This window comes from Hibiscus syriacus, unplaced genomic scaffold (genome assembly GCF_006381635.1).
Source record: "Hibiscus syriacus cultivar Baekdansim isolate YM2019G1 unplaced genomic scaffold, ASM638163v2 tig00116996_pilon, whole genome shotgun sequence".
Lineage (NCBI taxonomy): Eukaryota > Viridiplantae > Streptophyta > Magnoliopsida > Malvales > Malvaceae > Hibiscus > Hibiscus syriacus.
The window spans coordinates 3,131,585-3,149,118 of NW_024063512.1; the positions used below are offsets into that span (position 1 = coordinate 3,131,585).

A 17,534-nucleotide genomic window follows, 5' to 3' on the forward strand; every position below is an offset into this window, starting at 1 on the left:
TAATTACAAGTGTTGATTCTGTCATAGGTTTTAAACCACACCCTCATCTGAACCTTATCTTCTTCAGAACTACCCCAACTATTTACCTTACTTTTCTGAATCTAATGTATGCCGAAAAGAATAAAGTGTCCCTATAAAATATTAAAGACGAGTCTCTGGAAAGTAAATCCGGCCAACTAAAGAAATCACTGCCAAAATCTCCAACAATGGCGAACGTGACCGTCCTCTGCTCTCCTAAACCCATTTTCAAGCAAACTCGTACTATTGCAACTCTTAGTCACCCCGAAATTCCTCAGAAAACCAGGCCACAGACTCGAAAGTTGTCAATTTCGGGCTTAGTTTTGAATCCGAAACCAACGATTGGCATAGTCGGGTCAGCTCTGGCCTTGGCTTTTGCAGGTTCCGCTTCGGCCTACGAGTTGCCGCCGTTGTTGCTTGGCACTTCTTTGCAGCTCAGTGAACCCGCCAATGCCTTGTCTTTGCCCACTTGGGCCATACACGTCTCCAGTGTTGTTGAATGGTGAGGATATTTTCTTCTCTTAACTTCGGGTATTTGGTTTCTTCATGCGTTTTATTTTCATGGGTACTTTGCCAATCTTTGGTCCTTTTTTTCTTAATGTGATTATCTAAGCTTAAGAAAGGAAGGGATATTCTGTGGAACAAATTAAGATGCGAAACATCATTGTTAGAGGCATCATAATAATTCCTTCCAAGGATCTCACTTGATAAAAAACTATTGACTGTTATGATTCCCTTTGTATCCTCTGAATTGAAATTATTGATGACGATGCTAATGAGATTGTCTTGACAAAAGGATAACAGCAATGGCTTTGGTGTGGGAATACGGAGATAAATCTGGTTTTGAATCATGGAAGGGTCTCTCTTGGGGTATGGTGAGGTTTTCCTCTTAATCTTGTAAGTTCTGATACTTTCTTAGTCTATCATTGTCTAGATAAAGATAAGTCTTTTAAATTTTAGTTGATGCATGAATTGTCATGGAACCAGTTTTCTTTCTTTCTTTTCTTTTGGGTGTCATCTTGAAGGGAAAAACTCATTTTTAGACTGGAATTGATCACTCAACCTGGATGTGTAAAGTACCAAGTTCTTGCTGATAAAAATCTATCCCCTGCATTCATTATGTTTCCATTTTAACTCAAAAGTAAGGATTTTGCTCGTTTGTGCACTTCTATCTATTGGTAGTTAAGTTTGTGCAATGATTTTATTCTATAGATTTTTTGTTCCTTGCTCTTGTTGGGAAATCCTTCCAACAGATTCATTTTATCATTTATGGGGGATGGAGTCATATCTATTTATACAACTCAATGTGATAGGTTTGAATGATATGTCATATCAAGCATCTATAAGTTAAGTTTCTACTTTTGCCTGATTTAATTATTTGTTTTAGGTACCTTTACTTGGTGGAGCATTTTGTGCAGGCATTTCTTTTACAATTCCGAATCTCTGGAGGTGAGGACTGACTAGTTACTCTGCTTTCTTATCCTTCTTTATGGAAAAATGCAAAGACTAATTTGAATTAATTGAGATACAGTGATGAATTGATAAAGAAACACTACAATGAAATATTTGGGTTATACTGAATCACGGACGCAAGTGTCGGTTTTGTAGTTTTTGCTCCCGTATGCCCTCAATGCTTATCATGATGAAAGCGCTCAGGGTTATGTATGCTTACAAATAGACAAACTTCAGAAAAATTTATTTTTCGGAATTGTGAATGTAACAATTAGGCAACCAAAGATTTAATGTATAATACGAAATGTAAGTATTTAAACCACATTGCTTAATAAAAAACGATTTCATTGTTTGATAATTAAGATTTTAAAATATAAAAAATTATAAATTATGTTTTTAAAATTTTAAAATATAATCACAATTAAATAAAAAATAATCATAAAATAATTTGATAAATTAAAAAATATTTTCTAAAAATCATATAATTATAAAATAAATTATGAATATATATTTAAAAAAAATTAAAAACATAATTGCATATTTAATAATAGTTTAATGATAATTAATGTTTAAAAAAAAGAGAGGTGTATAATTCATTGATTAATAATAGTTTAATGATAATTAATGTTGTTGTGCCATATGATAATAAAATTCAAAATTTAATATTATTATATAACTGTAGATAATTTAATGTTTAAAAAAATCATATAATTTAATGATCATTTATAAATTTTATTCTATAAAACTTATAAAACCAATAATACATGTGATTATGTGAGACTTATAATAGAATTAATAAGGTGGTGTTTGTTTTTCTAAAAAAATTTATTATTGTAGTTGTATGAATTATTTAAATTTCAGTATTGTAAAACTAAAATTATTTAAATCTCGGTATTGCAAAACTCGTTTAAGTTTAAAAAATCAGTTTATTTATATTTCAGTTTATTTTAGCAGTCTGCAGACGTTAAAAAACAAACAGTCTTCTTCTTACACACTGCAGAATTTTGGTCCACCTCTTCTGCTGCAGATGTCTGCAGATGTGGTCCACAGACTGCAGACCTTTTACCTCTTCAAAAACAAACACCACCTAAGAATCATTAAAATCTTTCAATAAAACCGAGAGAAAGACAAACCTAGAAGGGAGCACCTTATCTTGACTTACTTCTCTGCTATCAATCATTATAAAATCACTTGATAACAGATACAATAGTCAACAATATAAAGGATATATACTTACATTTAATAGTGGATTTATAAATATTTTTTAGGATAAATATACATATATTAATAACATAAAATTTTTATGTGAGGTACATAAATAAAATTTAAGAATGAATACAATAAGAAAAATAGATAACTATTTAGAGAAATTTTGGGTTCCACACAATATTCGAAAGAAAGAAAAAGTATATTACTCAAATTCATTTCATAAAAATTGTACATGAAACTTTATTTAATTGAAGGTATATATATTTTTTATTAGTCTAGAGTGATTATACAATAATATTTGGATAAAATTTTTCTTAGTAATTAACGACTTATACTCTACAAATATAATTATTCGAATTCATAACTTAAAAAACAAACAAAACTCTTTTTAATCATTGAAAATATATTTTAATTACATTTGACTTTTTGTTTAATGCTTCATTGAATAATATTTCAATCTCGTACTATAAAAAGTACTTTGTTTTCATTAGTAATTTGGATATTTTTAAATTTATTTTTTGAGTTAAATTTGAATTTAACACTTCTTTTAAGTTGGTGCATAATAAAGAAATTTAACTTAAACGGTAAGATTAACCGTCTATAAACAACCCTAATTTTGCTTGTGTTACAAATATTTCAAAAACTTAAATTAATCCGGTAATTAAGTGTTAACTTTGTATCTTAAATGGCTTGGGTTTGATTAACTCTATTTTTTACTTAAAAAACAAAATTATTTTGATTTGTTTTAATTATCAAAATAATTCCATTGAAACAACGTAGTTTTGATGTGATATTCACATTAACAATTGTTAGTGATATTACTGCATCGTTAATAATTTAATGATTCATTGATATAATTGAAATATAAATTCAAGTTTAATACTATATTGATCAAATTGAAAGTTCAATACCATAAATGATATAACATTTAAAGTTAAGTGATATTTCGTATAGTTCAGCTTATTTAAATATTTAATAGAATAAAAGAATTAAATATATATTTTAGAAAAATAAAAGTTAAGTATCACATGTAAATTAAAACACAATTTTAATATAACAGCTTCTAAAATTTCTTAAACACCCTTCCTCAGAAAGATCGGTCCCACACCACTGACCGTGAATAACGGAAATTTTGATGTCACCACATCAACGGATTAAATCAAACAGCTCAGTATTCTCGACCCTATCAATACCGTGTACCCCTGCCACGTCGACATAAAACCGTGGGTGCCGTAGGGACAAAACCAAACTCCAAAACCAAAATTTTAAAGGTCGTCGTTTTGGGTTTGGTCTAATTTCGAGTTTTCAATTTCGTTTTTTCTTCTCTCATCTGTTCCTGTTTATTACCAGCAAGAAAGGAATCAAGTCTCTTATGTTGTTTCTGTTATCGAATTCCTTTTTCTTTCTTTTTTATTGTCGGATTTCTTCACTTTTTTTCTCATCGATCGACGCTGATCTGAAGAAAGAAGAAAACGAGAAGCAAACAACCTCCGATCATCGAATCAACGAGGTATGCTTGTTTTTTTTTTTCGATTTGGATTTTCTGCTTCTGGGTTTTTAAGAAATGTTAGGAAGTTATCTATTTTCATAATGGTAAACTACTCGGAATACCATTAAACTATAATAAAATCTAAAGTAAAAAAATAATGTGATAATTGATTTTTTAATTAAATTAATTAGATCATTTAATTATTTAATTGATTCAATCAAATCACTAATCGTTAATTTTTATTAAAAATTAAGAGATCCAACATACTTGCAAGCAAAATTGATCTTGTGTCAAAGGAGAGAAGCTATCAAACGTTCAAACTATTGAGTCAAAGTTTTCTAATTTCTTAACTTACAACAATTTGTATTTAACTTGTAAAAATTTATTAATTTTAAAAATTTAATTAAATTATTTAATTAAATAAATTATAATTTAAATTAATTATAAATTAGTTATTTAATTTAAAATATTTAGTTATTTAATTTAAAATATTTAATTTATATATAAATTAAAAAAATTTAATTTTTTTGTTTAATTTAAAAATTGATTAATAATTTTTTAAATAAATTTTGATTCGATTAATTAAATCGTTTTAACCGAATTTTTATTTCAATTAATTCGGTTAATAATTATAAAAAAATCGATTAATTCGGTTCGGTTAATAAATTTTATATTAATTTGGTTTGATTAATATTTTTCAATAAATTTTGGTTCGATTAACTAAATTGAATTAATCGAATTTTTGTTTTAATTAATTCGTTTAATAATTTAAAAAAATAGATTAATTCATTCGATTAATAATTTTTAAATAAATTTTAGTTTGATTAACTAAATCAAATTAACCGATTTTTTTAACATTTAATCGAATTAAAATTTATTTAAAAATTATTAACCAAACTTAATTAACCGATTTATTTTATTTAATCAGTAATCGAATCGAAATTTATTTAAAAATTATTAATCGAACTGGATAAATTTTGATTAATTCAATCAATTTTTGAATTAACTAATTTTTTTTAAAATTTTCTAATTTGTATAAAAACTGAATATTTTTAATTCAAAAAAATTACAATTAATTTAAATAATAATTTATTTAAACAAATAATTTATTTAATTTTTTATAATTAACAAACTTTTACAAATTAAATATAAATTATTGTAAGCTTAAACCATTGTGACATTTAACCCAATGGTTTGGGCGCCTAGTAACTTCTCCCCTTAACACAAGTTTGATTCACTTTTTAAACATGTTGGATTCCTTTATTTTTATTTTAATTGGTGGTGACACGTGTCACCACCTGATTGGATAAAAAAATTATTTAATTAAATAATTTTAAATTTATAAATAAATATTTTAATCATGTATTGGCACGTGTCATGTTCTAATTGGATAATTAAATTTTATTTAACTCAATTAAAATAGTGATGAAATTGATAGAATATGTAAATATTAAGGACCAAATATATAATTATGTCAATTTTATTAACAAACATGTCATTATCTCTGTTAAAAATTAATGGTTGATAGTTTGATTGAATCAATTAAATAGTTGGATAATCTGATTAATTTAATTAAAAGTTTGATAGTCACATTAATTTTTGACCATAATTTACTAGTATCTGTGTAATTTACTCTTTTATTATTTGACTCATAATTACTGGTTACCACTCGATTTATTCCGATGGACTGATGTTAAATAGGGATTTTTAACGTGTTAATTTGGGAAATGGATTGGTATATTATGATTTAATTGGATCCTTGGTGGATTGTCGACGGGCCCAGGTTAAACGGGCATTTGAAAGACAAAATTACCCTTTTTTTTAACACTTCTCGCTAGAAGAGCTGTCTAGGAATTTATTCGACTTTTACCATTTATTGTTTAAATATCTAAAGCCGCTTACTTGTCAGCCCAGTGGTTTATAAAGCTACGCGATCTTTTACATGTGCGATAATACTCTAAAGAACATCAGGCAGTAGGGGTATATTCGTTAATATCTAAATTAAAGTCACGTTTATTTTAGGATTAGAGAAAATAATCAAAATCTATATATTTTTATTGCAAGGATCAAAACAACTCTTAAACAAAGCCATAAGATGTCGTTTGGTTCGTTGGAATGTTTATGAAGGAATTAGAATCTATGAAAGAATTAAAATCTGTCAGGAATTGGAATCAAATTTCATATTATGTTTGGTTGACAGGGTTTGGTTCACAGACATGTCACATGAATTTGATTTCAGTAATATAAAATAACAAAATTGTCATTCTTATTTTTTTTTATTTTATTTTAGTTTATTTTACAACTTACATGTAGTAATATATTATAAAAAATTAAAAAAATATTAAAATTTTATTTTATTAATTGATTATTCATTTCAATAAATTATAAAAATCATGCTAATAAACATCATAAGTTAAAATCATCTCAATAAAAATATGTTAATAAATTATCAAAAGATATAGCAATATTTCGATACATTCCAATTGGAATATGTTAATTAGTTACCAAAAAATATAGCAAAAACTATTTTTATTCAATATATGAATTAAAAACCCGACCCGACATGACAAAAAAAAATATTTTTATTCAATAAAAAATTGATTTAATTGAAAAAATTATATATAGAGGGGTATTATTGTAATTATTCTTAAATATATAAAGTAAAATTATATATTTTTTTCGGGTCGGTCCGATTTTTTTCACCCTAAACCCAAACCCGACCCGAATATCACACTTAAAAAAACCTGATCCGACTCGACCTGAATATCACACTTAAAAAACCCGACCCTACCCGAACAAAATAAAGTTTCACCCTACCCGACCCGAATATATGAATTAGAAATCCGACCCGACCCGAAATAATAAAAAAATATTTTTATTCAATAAAAAAAATAACTTAATTAAAATATATATATATATATATATAGAGATGAGTATTATTTTAATTATTCCTAAATATATAAGGTAAAATTATATATATTTTCGGGTCGGGTATTTTTCACCCTAAACCCGAACTCGACCCGACCCAAATATCACACTTAAAAAACCAACCCGACCCGACCAAAAATAAAATTTCACCCGACCCGAATATATGAATTAGAAACCCGACCCGACCCGAAATAATAAAAAACTATTTTTATTCAATATATGAATAAGTTACCAAAAGATTGATGAGGGTAGTATGGTCAAATTTTAATTCCCTCCAACAAAAGAATTGAATTACATCAATTCCTGGATGAAATTCACTTTCCCTCATTTGATGAAAAGTTAAAGTCATGAGAGATTCCAATTCCTTTGAAAAATTTGAATCAAACATAAAAAAATGATGGAATTAGATTCTAATTTCCCCAATTCCAAAAGATTTCATCCAACCAAACGTCACTAAAGATTTTCTCATAGTTGATTATAGAAACCGAAAGTAAACGCGCGAAGATGAATAGAAACCATGGGTTCAAAACAAAACGAAGGAACTAGCTTTCCACCACCATCGGAGCCAAAGCTTTGCGCCAACGGCTGTGGGTTTTTCGGCACGGCAGTGAATATGAATCTCTGTTCCAAATGTTATCTGGACCTCCGTGCCGGGGAGGGGCAAGCTGTCCAGGTGAAAGCTGCCATGGAGAAAACTCTAAGAGTCAAAACTATGAAGGAAGATGAGGTTGTAGAGACTTTGACGCCTGTTCTTGAGGTGTCCCATGTGGGTTCATCCTCGACCGTGGTTGAGCAACAACCATCTGTTGTTGCCGATGATAAACCGGCGGAGCCGAGGGTGGGAAACAGGTGCTTTATTTGCAGAAAGAAGGTTGGATTAACTGGATTTAAGTGCAGGTGCGAAAGTACTTTCTGCGGCGAGCATCGTTATCCGGAAAAACACGAATGCGCCTTTGATTTTAAGGGTGCAGGACGCGACGCCATTGTCAAGGCGAATCCAGTCATTAAAGCCGACAAAGTGGAAAGGTTCTGAAAAAGCTTGGAGGCGCAGTTGATGTTATTGGCATTGTTGGCGCAGCTTTGTTTGATTCTATCATAGAAAAAATGGTATCAAGGAATGTTTAGTTTTCAGTTTACTTCAAATATATCTGGCTTGATCTTTGCATTCTATCTTATGTAGTTTGTGCAATCGACTTCCATTATACACATTACTCACTCGACCCAAATATACATAAGATCGGGCCTTAATGGAAACAATTTATGATCAACACGATCGCTAAATAAATTACCCTACGTTCATTTATAGGGTAAAGTATATTAATGATCGATTATATTATGTTGTGTTATTGAGTTTCTTGATTATCAAAAATAAAAATTATTTTTTGACTACAAACATTATTCTTTTAATATTCTGACTATTAAAAATTATAAAATGATCAATTGATTATTTATATGTTTCAAATTCGTATTTTTCGTTAAAATTTAAAGACTGTCTGAGCTGAATGTTAACTTACTCATTGGCATATGGAAAAAAAATCTAATTTCAAAGCTGTTTGAGTTGTATTTTATAGATTGAGTTTTTGTTTACAATACATTATCAAGTTGGTTCTTGAAACATTATGTCGTCGAGTTAGAGTTTGAAACAACGACGTTGTTAAAAAATATCATTAAAATATAATTTATCATGTCTCATCCAGCAATTTAACATTTCAGATCAAACCTCCATCATATTTTTAACAGAGAATGACAAATTTGAAACATATAAATAGTTAAAGGACTTAAAAAACCATATCCCATAATTGGAGGATAATTTTGCAACGCCTAATAGTCAAATGACTTAATAAAACGATACCTAACTAATTAATTGGTGGATTAAATATCGATAATTAATCATACAAAAAATAAATGATTATAAAATATTTATTCATAGTCATTTATTTAACTTAGTTAACTCAGAAGTAATTTATCAAACCCAATGTTCGTTAACCATATTATGCTAGACTTGGAACAAGACACCTCAACTGGTTAGGGCAGGGAACAAGCACTCCAGCTTAATGGATAATTAAATTGTTGATAAATAAGAGTTTCCCCCAATAGATCATTCATGCATCAACGTCTCAGGCTTTTCATGAAAGAACTTGTATTCACAAGGTTAGCTCTTTCGAAAACTTTTATCGGTGTTATTAACTTCAGAGCATTCGAATGCAACACCTTTTTTAATGCAATACGGTAAATCGAATAACAATTTGTATTACACCTACAGTCCATTTGGTGGGGAAATGAAAAAGAACACTAACCAAGGCCTGTTCCGGCCTCCTTACGAGGTGCGTCGGCCTTGATACGAGGTGGCCTGACTATACGATCAATAAGTCCATATTCAAGAGCTTCTTGAGCATTGAAGCGTTTCATCCTACTTAAATCCGTGTTGATCTGCATGTGCACAATCATTGTCACTTCGGTTTCAAGGGATAAGAGTAAAACAAATGAACTTTCAGAAGAGAAAGCGAATGAGAGATTTAATGTGAATGTTTTGTGTTTAGAAACTGCTCAAGCCAAAACGGGAAGTGCTGGCTGAAAACAAAAACATTCGCTCGAGTTGTTAACATCACCTTCTCAACAGGCTGGCCTGTGTTCCTGGCTAGCTCACTGTAAAGGTAATCTCTTATTCTAAGAAGTTCATTTGCTTCATTCCGGATATCATCGGCCTGTCGACATCAGATAATGTTAACATCATCAAAATCATAACAATGAAAAAGTTTAATGTAATTCACAAGAAGATAGCCTGCAGTCATACCTGACCACGAGCCGCACCAGCTGGAGACTGTAGAGCAATTCTTGAAAGAGGCATTGCAAAGCGATTACCCTCCATGTATAGGAAACAAGAAAGAATTATATCATATTTCCGATTTCAGATTCAAATAAAAGATGCATCACATAAGACATTAAATAAAATTTCATAATCTAGTAGATCACAGGTTACAAAAGGCCCAATTAGGTCAGAAGCAACAGCATTTTTTTCATTGCCATCATTACATCGAAATACCTTTTCGCCAGCTGCAAGAAGGAAGCCTGCTAGATTATAGGCATAGCCCACACAGTGGGTGCCGACAGGACTCTTCAAGCTTTGCATGGTGTCATAGATAGCCAAGCTTGGAGTAAGCTGTAAACAAAGCCAGTCTATATCAGATAGTGACCAAAAATAAAGAAACTAGAGATAGAAATATATAGATCAACAAAGGATTTAAAATGAAACTTACATCTCCACCAGGACCATTAATGTAAAAATAAAGCATTTTATTATCATCAATACTATCAAGGTATAGCATCGTTGCAAGTATTTGGTTGCTAAATTCCTCATCTATATGTTGTCCAATGAAGATAACTCGCTCTCGATACTGCATTCAAAGTATGTCATTAGGCTCTAGAAGCCATAATAGAATTTAAAGCTTGTTTGAAAAAGATTCAGGCAACAATGAAAATAAAGGAGATGCCGTAACAGATTCTCAAACCATTTTTCAAACTGAAAAGTATTCATATAACAGAACAGTAAAAGAAAGATTACAAGGGTAGATTGTAAGCATCTCCAAGATAAAAAGACCCCAAAGAATGCATGCTACAATCTTTTAATTTTAAAACTAGGTTCTCCAATCTTATAATGTAGAATGAGCTAAGTTTACTCACAAGAGCATTCCACAAATCAACCCATTGCCAAGTTCCTTCACCAGGAACTCTGTAGGGAACTTTAGGAGTTCCGATAGGCATCATCCGTACTCGAGCCCTTGTTGCTTTACAGTTTTCCGTTCTGCAAAAATGCACAATCATCGATTTGAGGAACTAATTCGGTATGGAGTTTCCATGTATCATATAGTCGAGACTACATCATATAAAGCTCCCTCTTTTCCATGCCTTAAAGGCAGGCAACATATACAAAGTAGCCACCAATCATGCCACAAACCCTTAAAGGAGCAAACTTTGAATCAAACATAAACATTAAAAGCCGCTCTTTTGCCTTTTCTTGGAACCAAAAACAACATTCAAGCAGTTGCACGTGATTTTCATTGGCAAGAAGCACATTGTAAAATCCAAAAGTCGAAATTTATGAAATGCAAAGTTGCCCAAGAGAGGCATAATCAAAATAAATAAGAAACGACTCAAAATCTCCAATTAAAGGCCATTAAACACAATTAATAAAAACTAATAAATTAAAATTAGACTAGTTACCTGCATTGGAGACTCTTATTAACTCTGGCATAGAAATCTGCTGTTAAGTTTGGTCTCCCACTTGCAAACAAACCTTTGGAATATTAATAATTACAAAAAAGGGGTCAAATTTAGGGTAGATGTTAAAAAAAGAGTATGAATAGACTACAGAGAGGAAACGAACATACAGGGAGATTGAAGCTTCAAACCAGAGTAAAGCTTAGTCCCACAACTGCAAAAAAATAAACGAAGAAAAATACAAAATACCCATGTCATGTATATACGTATAAAAATACACCGTATATGTGTTATACAGTGAGATAAATAAAACCTGAGGGAGGGCTGATAAAGATTTGAATTAAGTGAAGTGGCCATTGTTTTTGAGGTTTGAAGAATCCGAAGGCAGTTCTATTAGGCAGAAGAAGATTAAGGCGTGGATGATATAGCTAGGATCTCGTGGAGCCGTTACTATTGTAGACTTGTTCACGAACAAATCGTTGCCGGTTGAATTAGGTTTGATGCAATAACCAAACAAATTGGACAAAGTGATCCCAATAAGGCAATAAGAAAAGAGAAGTCGGCTTATTCACAAACCAAACGATCTCAAATAAAGTCATAGGTATTATTTTTTGAGTTTTAAGTTTTTGGGTTTAAGTATTATGAATATCAGGATACGAGCAGTGACGGAATTTGGTGATAGAGTTTGGAGATCATCTTAAAACTTAAAAAAAATAGAGGTTAATATTAACATTTTTTAAAATTTTGAAGGTTCAATTTACACTTTTTCATAAAAATTGGGATCTAACTAAACTTTTTGAAAATTTGATAGGCTTAATGAGAATTTTTAAAAATTATAGAATGGGTTTAATTAAGATTATTAAATTTTTTGAAAGATTAATATAAATTTCTAAAAGTTTTATGGGGGACAAATTAAATATTTTGAAAGTTTAAAGGTCTAAATTATAATTTATCAATTTTTTTTGGGGTATGGTCCCCACTAGTCTCTATTGTGTTCCGCCGTTGGGTACGAGCGTTTAATGTCAAATGATTAAAATTATCTTTGAACAAATACTACTTTATACTTATCCATATTAATAATTAAAAAAAGAAACCAGTATCAATTAATTAGAGTTTTAAGACAATATTGTGTAACTTCAGTGATGAAAAAAGCATTTTGTCATGAATAATAAAAATTATATGCAAATATCACCTTAAAATCATCACAAACTATTAAAAAAAATCATAATGTCAGTATTTTCCATCGATTTTACATAATTTTAATAACCTCAATATTAGCCCATTGTATCAATTTGGTCATGATTCTAAACTCCAACTCATAATTTACACCTTTTGTAAAGGGTAATAGCTAAATTTGTTAAAAATTTAAGGATTTAAGACTAAATTGACAGAAATACTTATTTTTCGTTTCTTTTGCAAAGTTCTTTGCAATTGAAAATGAGAAACAAAAATTACTGGGATGTCATGTCAAGAGTATACTCAGATGACCGAAAATTTTACATAAAATCAGCTGATTCTCACAATCATACAACCTTGGGATTTATGCTATATCAGTGTACAAGAGACACAAGTTGAAATAATGTCGATGTCCAATGCACAGCAGCAGTTTGAGAAACAATTGTTCAACATAAGAAAGCTGTCGTCGTCTCCAATTAATCTTCCATATCATAATGTTGACCAGATCATCCTATAAAATAAATATAAAAGTTCCCATGTTAGCAGCTACAAAGAGAAAAAGTAACATGTTTAGAGGGAGAACCCAGTGTTTGACGAAACCAACGAATTACCAGAACGTGGAGAAAAAGAGGAGAACGACAATGTAGCCAAGCTTAAAAAGGCGCTGCTTCTTCTCCCAGGGAAGCATGTTAAATATCTCCGTAACACCTGCAAGGTGCTTTTTCTGTGTGTAACTGATAACAAGAGAGCATATACAATTTCAAAAGCACTCGACAAAGTATATATAACATGATAGCAATACACTGTTTTTCATTTCCCAGCAGAGTAATTTGCAGATGCTCGTATCTACGAATGATATAATAAAGGAAACTTAATTTAAAGCATACAAATAACTACAATTACACGAGAGACCAACATTCTTGCAATGAAATCTTCAATAGGTAGGGGAAAAAGAAAGGTATATTTTACCATATTGTAAATTCTCAAATCCAACAAACTTAGCACAAGGGATACTAATACTTTTTGGGACCGATGAAATTTATTTGTTACCAAATTAAACTGTAAGTCACTACTACGTTTGCCAATCAATCCCTCAAGAAGATCACTAAAACATTCTATTATTTCAATCGATCAATAGAATATTGCCCACAGCACCATACACGTTAACCTCAGCAGATGAATCACACTTTTCTTTAGTTAGTGCCTAATAGCATGGGTCTTTAACCTACAAAAGGCTGAAAGGCTAATGGAGCAAACAATCAATACTCATATTCACCACAAGGACGTTCACAATACCAGCAAATGTAGACATATAACACAAACCTTTCCATGATTCATGTCTTTGCACGAGTTAGAAGTTACACGTTATCAATTATATATAGCGCGGGGCAGGGGCCGCGCCTTACCTTTAACTGATACAATTATATAAGACGCGGTGCAGGTACCGCGCCTTGTATATTTATAGCTAATTTTCTCAGCTATAAATACCCTTCTCACATGGTAAACTCCTCACATCTCCTAACATTTCCCCTTTTAACTTATAAATTAATACAACAATTCCGTCAACGAGTCAATAATTCCAGCAATCTTCTCATATTTGATTCAGAAGTTCGTGCGATTTTTCGTTATAAGGTAATTTTGTTATAATTTTTTTTATTATACTTATTGATTATTATGATTATTTGAAAAAATATTATACGTTTATGTGTAAAAATTTTATTATGTTATATTTTCGTTCATATATTATTTATTTAATCAGGTTTGTTTCAGTTGTTTTTTTTTGCAGATATAATATTGTCGCACTTTTAAACTCAAAGAATAACACGACTTTCAGCTATTGTTTATTATGATGGTGAAATTCGAGAAGATGAAACCGGCTTTGTTTTCGTATCAAATGGACGTGTTAAAATATCATTCAAGAGAAACTTAACTATTGAGGAGCTGATAACGAAGATTTCGAGGAAGGTTCATGTTGGAAGTAGTAGAAGAATGTCGTTGTTGTAGTACAGATTTCCAACATCATTGTTGCCATTAACTTATACAACGTTCAAACTTTCGAACAATGATGATGTTGAAGTGATGGTTGAATCTCAAAGTAATTATTTAGACGCCGATATTGAGATGTATACAAATTTTGTTTAAGTGTGTGCTACTCGGGGTCAGTCATTAAGCTCCCACTATGGGCTGGCTGAACAAGTTGACAGCCCGACGACAGTAATGTATAATGATTTTAATGTCATAATGGGGAGACATTCATCTGCAACTCCTTACGATATGTACCGAGGAGGGTCGACAAACAATCCGTATGGCAACATCGCATGCAGTTCAAGGGAAAGGCATTCATCTGCAAATCTCTTTGACCTTAATATGGAGATGATGTCATCAACGCAACAATCTATGCACTATCCATTTGACACGATGGGTTCAAGCTCCAGGGGAGGCATTCGACTACGAGCTTTTTCGATCTCAATGTCGATATGCCTTCCAGTTCAAGGGGAAGGCGTGCAAGTAGTAGGTTCTTCGACCTAAATGTGGAGAGCATGGAGGAACCATCATCTCCACCAGAAGAACCGCTTCGTGAGCCTGGTGCGGATGGAGCTGAGACTGGACTATTCATTCACCCATAATCACCGCAATTCAACTCCGATGATGATGATGTAGATGAAGTTCCAAGAAATGTGGCACAAACTGACCCTCCTACACACATGTATGAAGCTGATTATGGTACAATGTACGGGCCAGAATTTGCGGATATGCCTCATCTCGGTGACTATGGATATTACTCATCAATAAATAATGGTGAGTTATCTTTAGGCATGGAGTTTTCAAGCAAAGAAGAAGCGATGACGGCTATAAAAATTACAATATCCGTAATTCTGTTCAGTCTAGAGTCGACCGCTCCACGACCGAAAAATATGTATGCTACTGTGCCCGACGCGAAAACAGATGCAATTGGATGGTTCGCGTATCAAAGAGGAAAAACAACAGATGGGAACTAACAATATACAACGATCCTCACACATGTTGTGCTGGAGGGGTCAACCAAGATCATCCCAACTTGGACTCTGAAATGATATGCCAAGCCATCATGCCCATAGTAAAAGCAAGCTCTCATATAGCTGTTGTAGTGTTGATTTCAGCTATACAATCGCAGTATGGGTACACTGTCTCCTATAAAAAAGCTTGGTTGGAAAAACAAAATGTCATTGTCAAACTTCATGGCGAATGGGATGCCTCTTACAACGAACTTCCAGGTTGGTTTAGGCTGGTGCGGACGTTGAATCCTGGGACAATTGTGGACTTTGAAACCTCCTATGCATACCATAATGATCGAGTTCTACGCGATCGATGCCAATTCTACCGGGTTTTTTGGACTTACCCACAGTGCGTTAACGTTGTCAAATATTGCAAGCCTGTGGTCCAGATCGACGAGACTTTCTTGTATGAAAAATACAAGTAAGTTTTATTATTGACAGTTGTCCAAGATGGCAATCACAACATTCTTCCAGTTGCTTTTGCTCTTGTCGAAGGAGAATATACAGATTCTTGGGCTTTTTTCCTCCGAAACTTACGTGCACATATTATCACGAGGGAAAAAATTTGTGTCATTTCAGATCGCAGGTTCCTCGCGCCTTACACACGTGTATCCCAATCAGCATAAGGCGCGCTTCAGGGGCGCGCCTTACCCCACGTGGCGCCAGATCAGCGTAAAGCGCGCTGCAGGGGGCACGCTTTACTGCAAAGGGTGTTAGATCGGAAAAAATAATCTGAAGGGTGCCTGACAGGGAAAAATAAATGGAAAAGGTGATATATCGGGAAAAACGACAAAATTTCCTTCTTGAAGTAGGAGACAATTAAATAAGTTGAAATATTGTTTTAATTAATTTTTTGTTTGAAAATTTATGAATAAATAAGTTTCTGAAATTTGATTAAAAAATTAAAATAATAAATTAATTTTTAATTATAAAAGTTTTAAATAGTAGTTTAATTAAGATGTCAGAGATAAAATTTTTAATAAAAATTTAATCATAATAATATTATATTTAAATCTTTGTTAATTTTCATCTAATTCGATATAAACTATTATACTATATAAACCATAAAAGTTAAGACTTTAAAATATTTAAATCTTTAAACTTGAAAAAAACTAAATATTTTACACCTGATTAAACTCTCCAACCAAAATTTAATTAATTAAAATAATTATCATTTAAGTCATCCTTACAAAAGCTCAAGGATTTTCTGGCACCCTTCAATACAGAAAACAATACCGAATACAAAAGGATAGTTATATAATAAATATATATAAATAAAAGGTTAAATATATAAGAAATATATTAATAAAAATTAAATATATACTATGGAAGTTAAGTTATCCAAACTTTTTTTTATTTAATTAGGTATTTAAATTTAACCTCAAGATTCAATTTAATATTTAATTTTTTTTATAATTACATACGTGAATCTGACTTTGAGTTTAACTTGATATGGAACATGATTTCGTAGTTCAATTTTATTCAAATAAATCGTTTACTTTATCTTTGTTATATAAATTGGTACTTAAACTTGGCAACTTCTCTTAAAATATTAGTAGAGTTCTTTATATCTCAAATTGATGCCTAAAATTAACATTTTTTTTAATTAATACTTGTCTATGCGTTGACTTGGGATTTCAACATTTGATCATATTATTGATGTATCATTTATTGGTCAAAATAATAGTTTCATAATTTTATCGATTGTTGAAATACTACATCAACATCATGTACCAATTTGAGATTTTTATAAATTTAAGTGAAATTTTGAGATAAGAAAAAGTTTAGTATCAATTTTAAAATAATATGAAATTGAAGTACCAATTTGTATCAGTTTAGTATCAGTTAAAACTAGATTAAGTATATTTGGTCGGTTAGTTAGGTGTTTATTTTTATTCTCTTATATTTTCTTATGTCATAGATTCTAAACTTACCAAGAGCACCTTATCTTCTGGAATTTCGATTTCTCTTCTTCTCTGGATAGGATTAGAATTAGATTTTTATAAAAA

General features: G+C 31.0%; 3 protein-coding genes across 7 annotated transcripts; 2 read left to right on the forward strand and 1 right to left on the reverse strand.

The window, feature by feature from the left end:
• Window positions 1-54: 54 nt before the first annotated feature.
• On the forward strand, window positions 55-1,236 carry LOC120193551. Of its 2 annotated transcripts, none has more exons than XM_039196036.1 (2): window positions 55-520; window positions 815-1,236. In XM_039196036.1, exons 1-2 carry the CDS (start codon window positions 207-209, stop codon window positions 909-911), a joined length of 411 nt encoding a protein of 136 aa, XP_039051967.1. In that variant the 5' UTR covers window positions 55-206; the 3' UTR covers window positions 912-1,236. The 2 variants fall into 2 exon arrangements, with proteins under 2 accessions (XP_039051967.1, XP_039051968.1); XM_039196037.1 differs by having other exon boundaries at window positions 823-1,236.
• A 2,747-nt stretch (window positions 1,237-3,983) lies between these two features.
• Window positions 3,984-8,134, forward strand: LOC120193659 (zinc finger A20 and AN1 domain-containing stress-associated protein 7-like). Of its 4 annotated transcripts, none has more exons than XM_039196096.1 (2): window positions 3,984-4,189; window positions 7,568-8,134. In XM_039196096.1, exon 2 carries the CDS (start codon window positions 7,614-7,616, stop codon window positions 8,127-8,129), a length of 516 nt encoding a protein of 171 aa, XP_039052027.1. In that variant the 5' UTR covers window positions 3,984-4,189; window positions 7,568-7,613; the 3' UTR covers window positions 8,130-8,134. The 4 variants fall into 4 exon arrangements, with proteins under 4 accessions (XP_039052027.1, XP_039052028.1, XP_039052025.1 ...); XM_039196097.1 differs by having other exon boundaries at window positions 7,578-8,134; XM_039196094.1 differs by having other exon boundaries at window positions 3,985-4,189; window positions 7,555-8,134.
• Window positions 8,135-9,211: 1,077 nt separating this feature from the next.
• On the reverse strand, window positions 9,212-11,820 carry LOC120193668 (ATP-dependent Clp protease proteolytic subunit-related protein 2, chloroplastic-like). The gene is made up of 9 exons (XM_039196106.1): window positions 11,628-11,820; window positions 11,485-11,528; window positions 11,318-11,390; window positions 10,778-10,898; window positions 10,354-10,491; window positions 10,140-10,256; window positions 9,891-9,959; window positions 9,706-9,801; window positions 9,212-9,526 (listed from the first exon to the last, which is right to left on the reverse strand). Exons 1-9 carry the CDS (start codon window positions 11,669-11,671, stop codon window positions 9,389-9,391), a joined length of 840 nt encoding a protein of 279 aa, XP_039052037.1. The 5' UTR covers window positions 11,672-11,820; the 3' UTR covers window positions 9,212-9,388.
• Between the last annotated feature and the right edge of the window lie 5,714 nt (window positions 11,821-17,534).

Excerpts from the sequence above, each read along its gene's own strand:
- LOC120193659 (XM_039196096.1), top strand. The coding sequence starts at position 7,614 with ATGGGTTCAAAACAAAACGAAGGAACTAGCTTTCCACCACCATCGGAG.
- LOC120193668 (XM_039196106.1), bottom strand. The coding sequence starts at position 11,671 with ATGGCCACTTCACTTAATTCAAATCTTTATCAGCCCTCCCTCAG. Across the intron at positions 10,899-11,317 it reads AATAAGAGTCTCCAATGCAG|AACGGAAAACTGTAAAGCAA; the intron begins GTAACTAGTCTA and ends GCATTTTTGCAG. Across the intron at positions 9,802-9,890 it reads CTGGTGCGGCTCGTGGTCAG|GCCGATGATATCCGGAATGA; the intron begins GTATGACTGCAG and ends TGATGTCGACAG.
- LOC120193551 (XM_039196036.1), top strand. The coding sequence starts at position 207 with ATGGCGAACGTGACCGTCCTCTGCTCTCCTAAACCCATTTTCAAGCAA. Across the intron at positions 521-814 it reads GTCTCCAGTGTTGTTGAATG|GATAACAGCAATGGCTTTGG; the intron begins GTGAGGATATTT and ends TCTTGACAAAAG.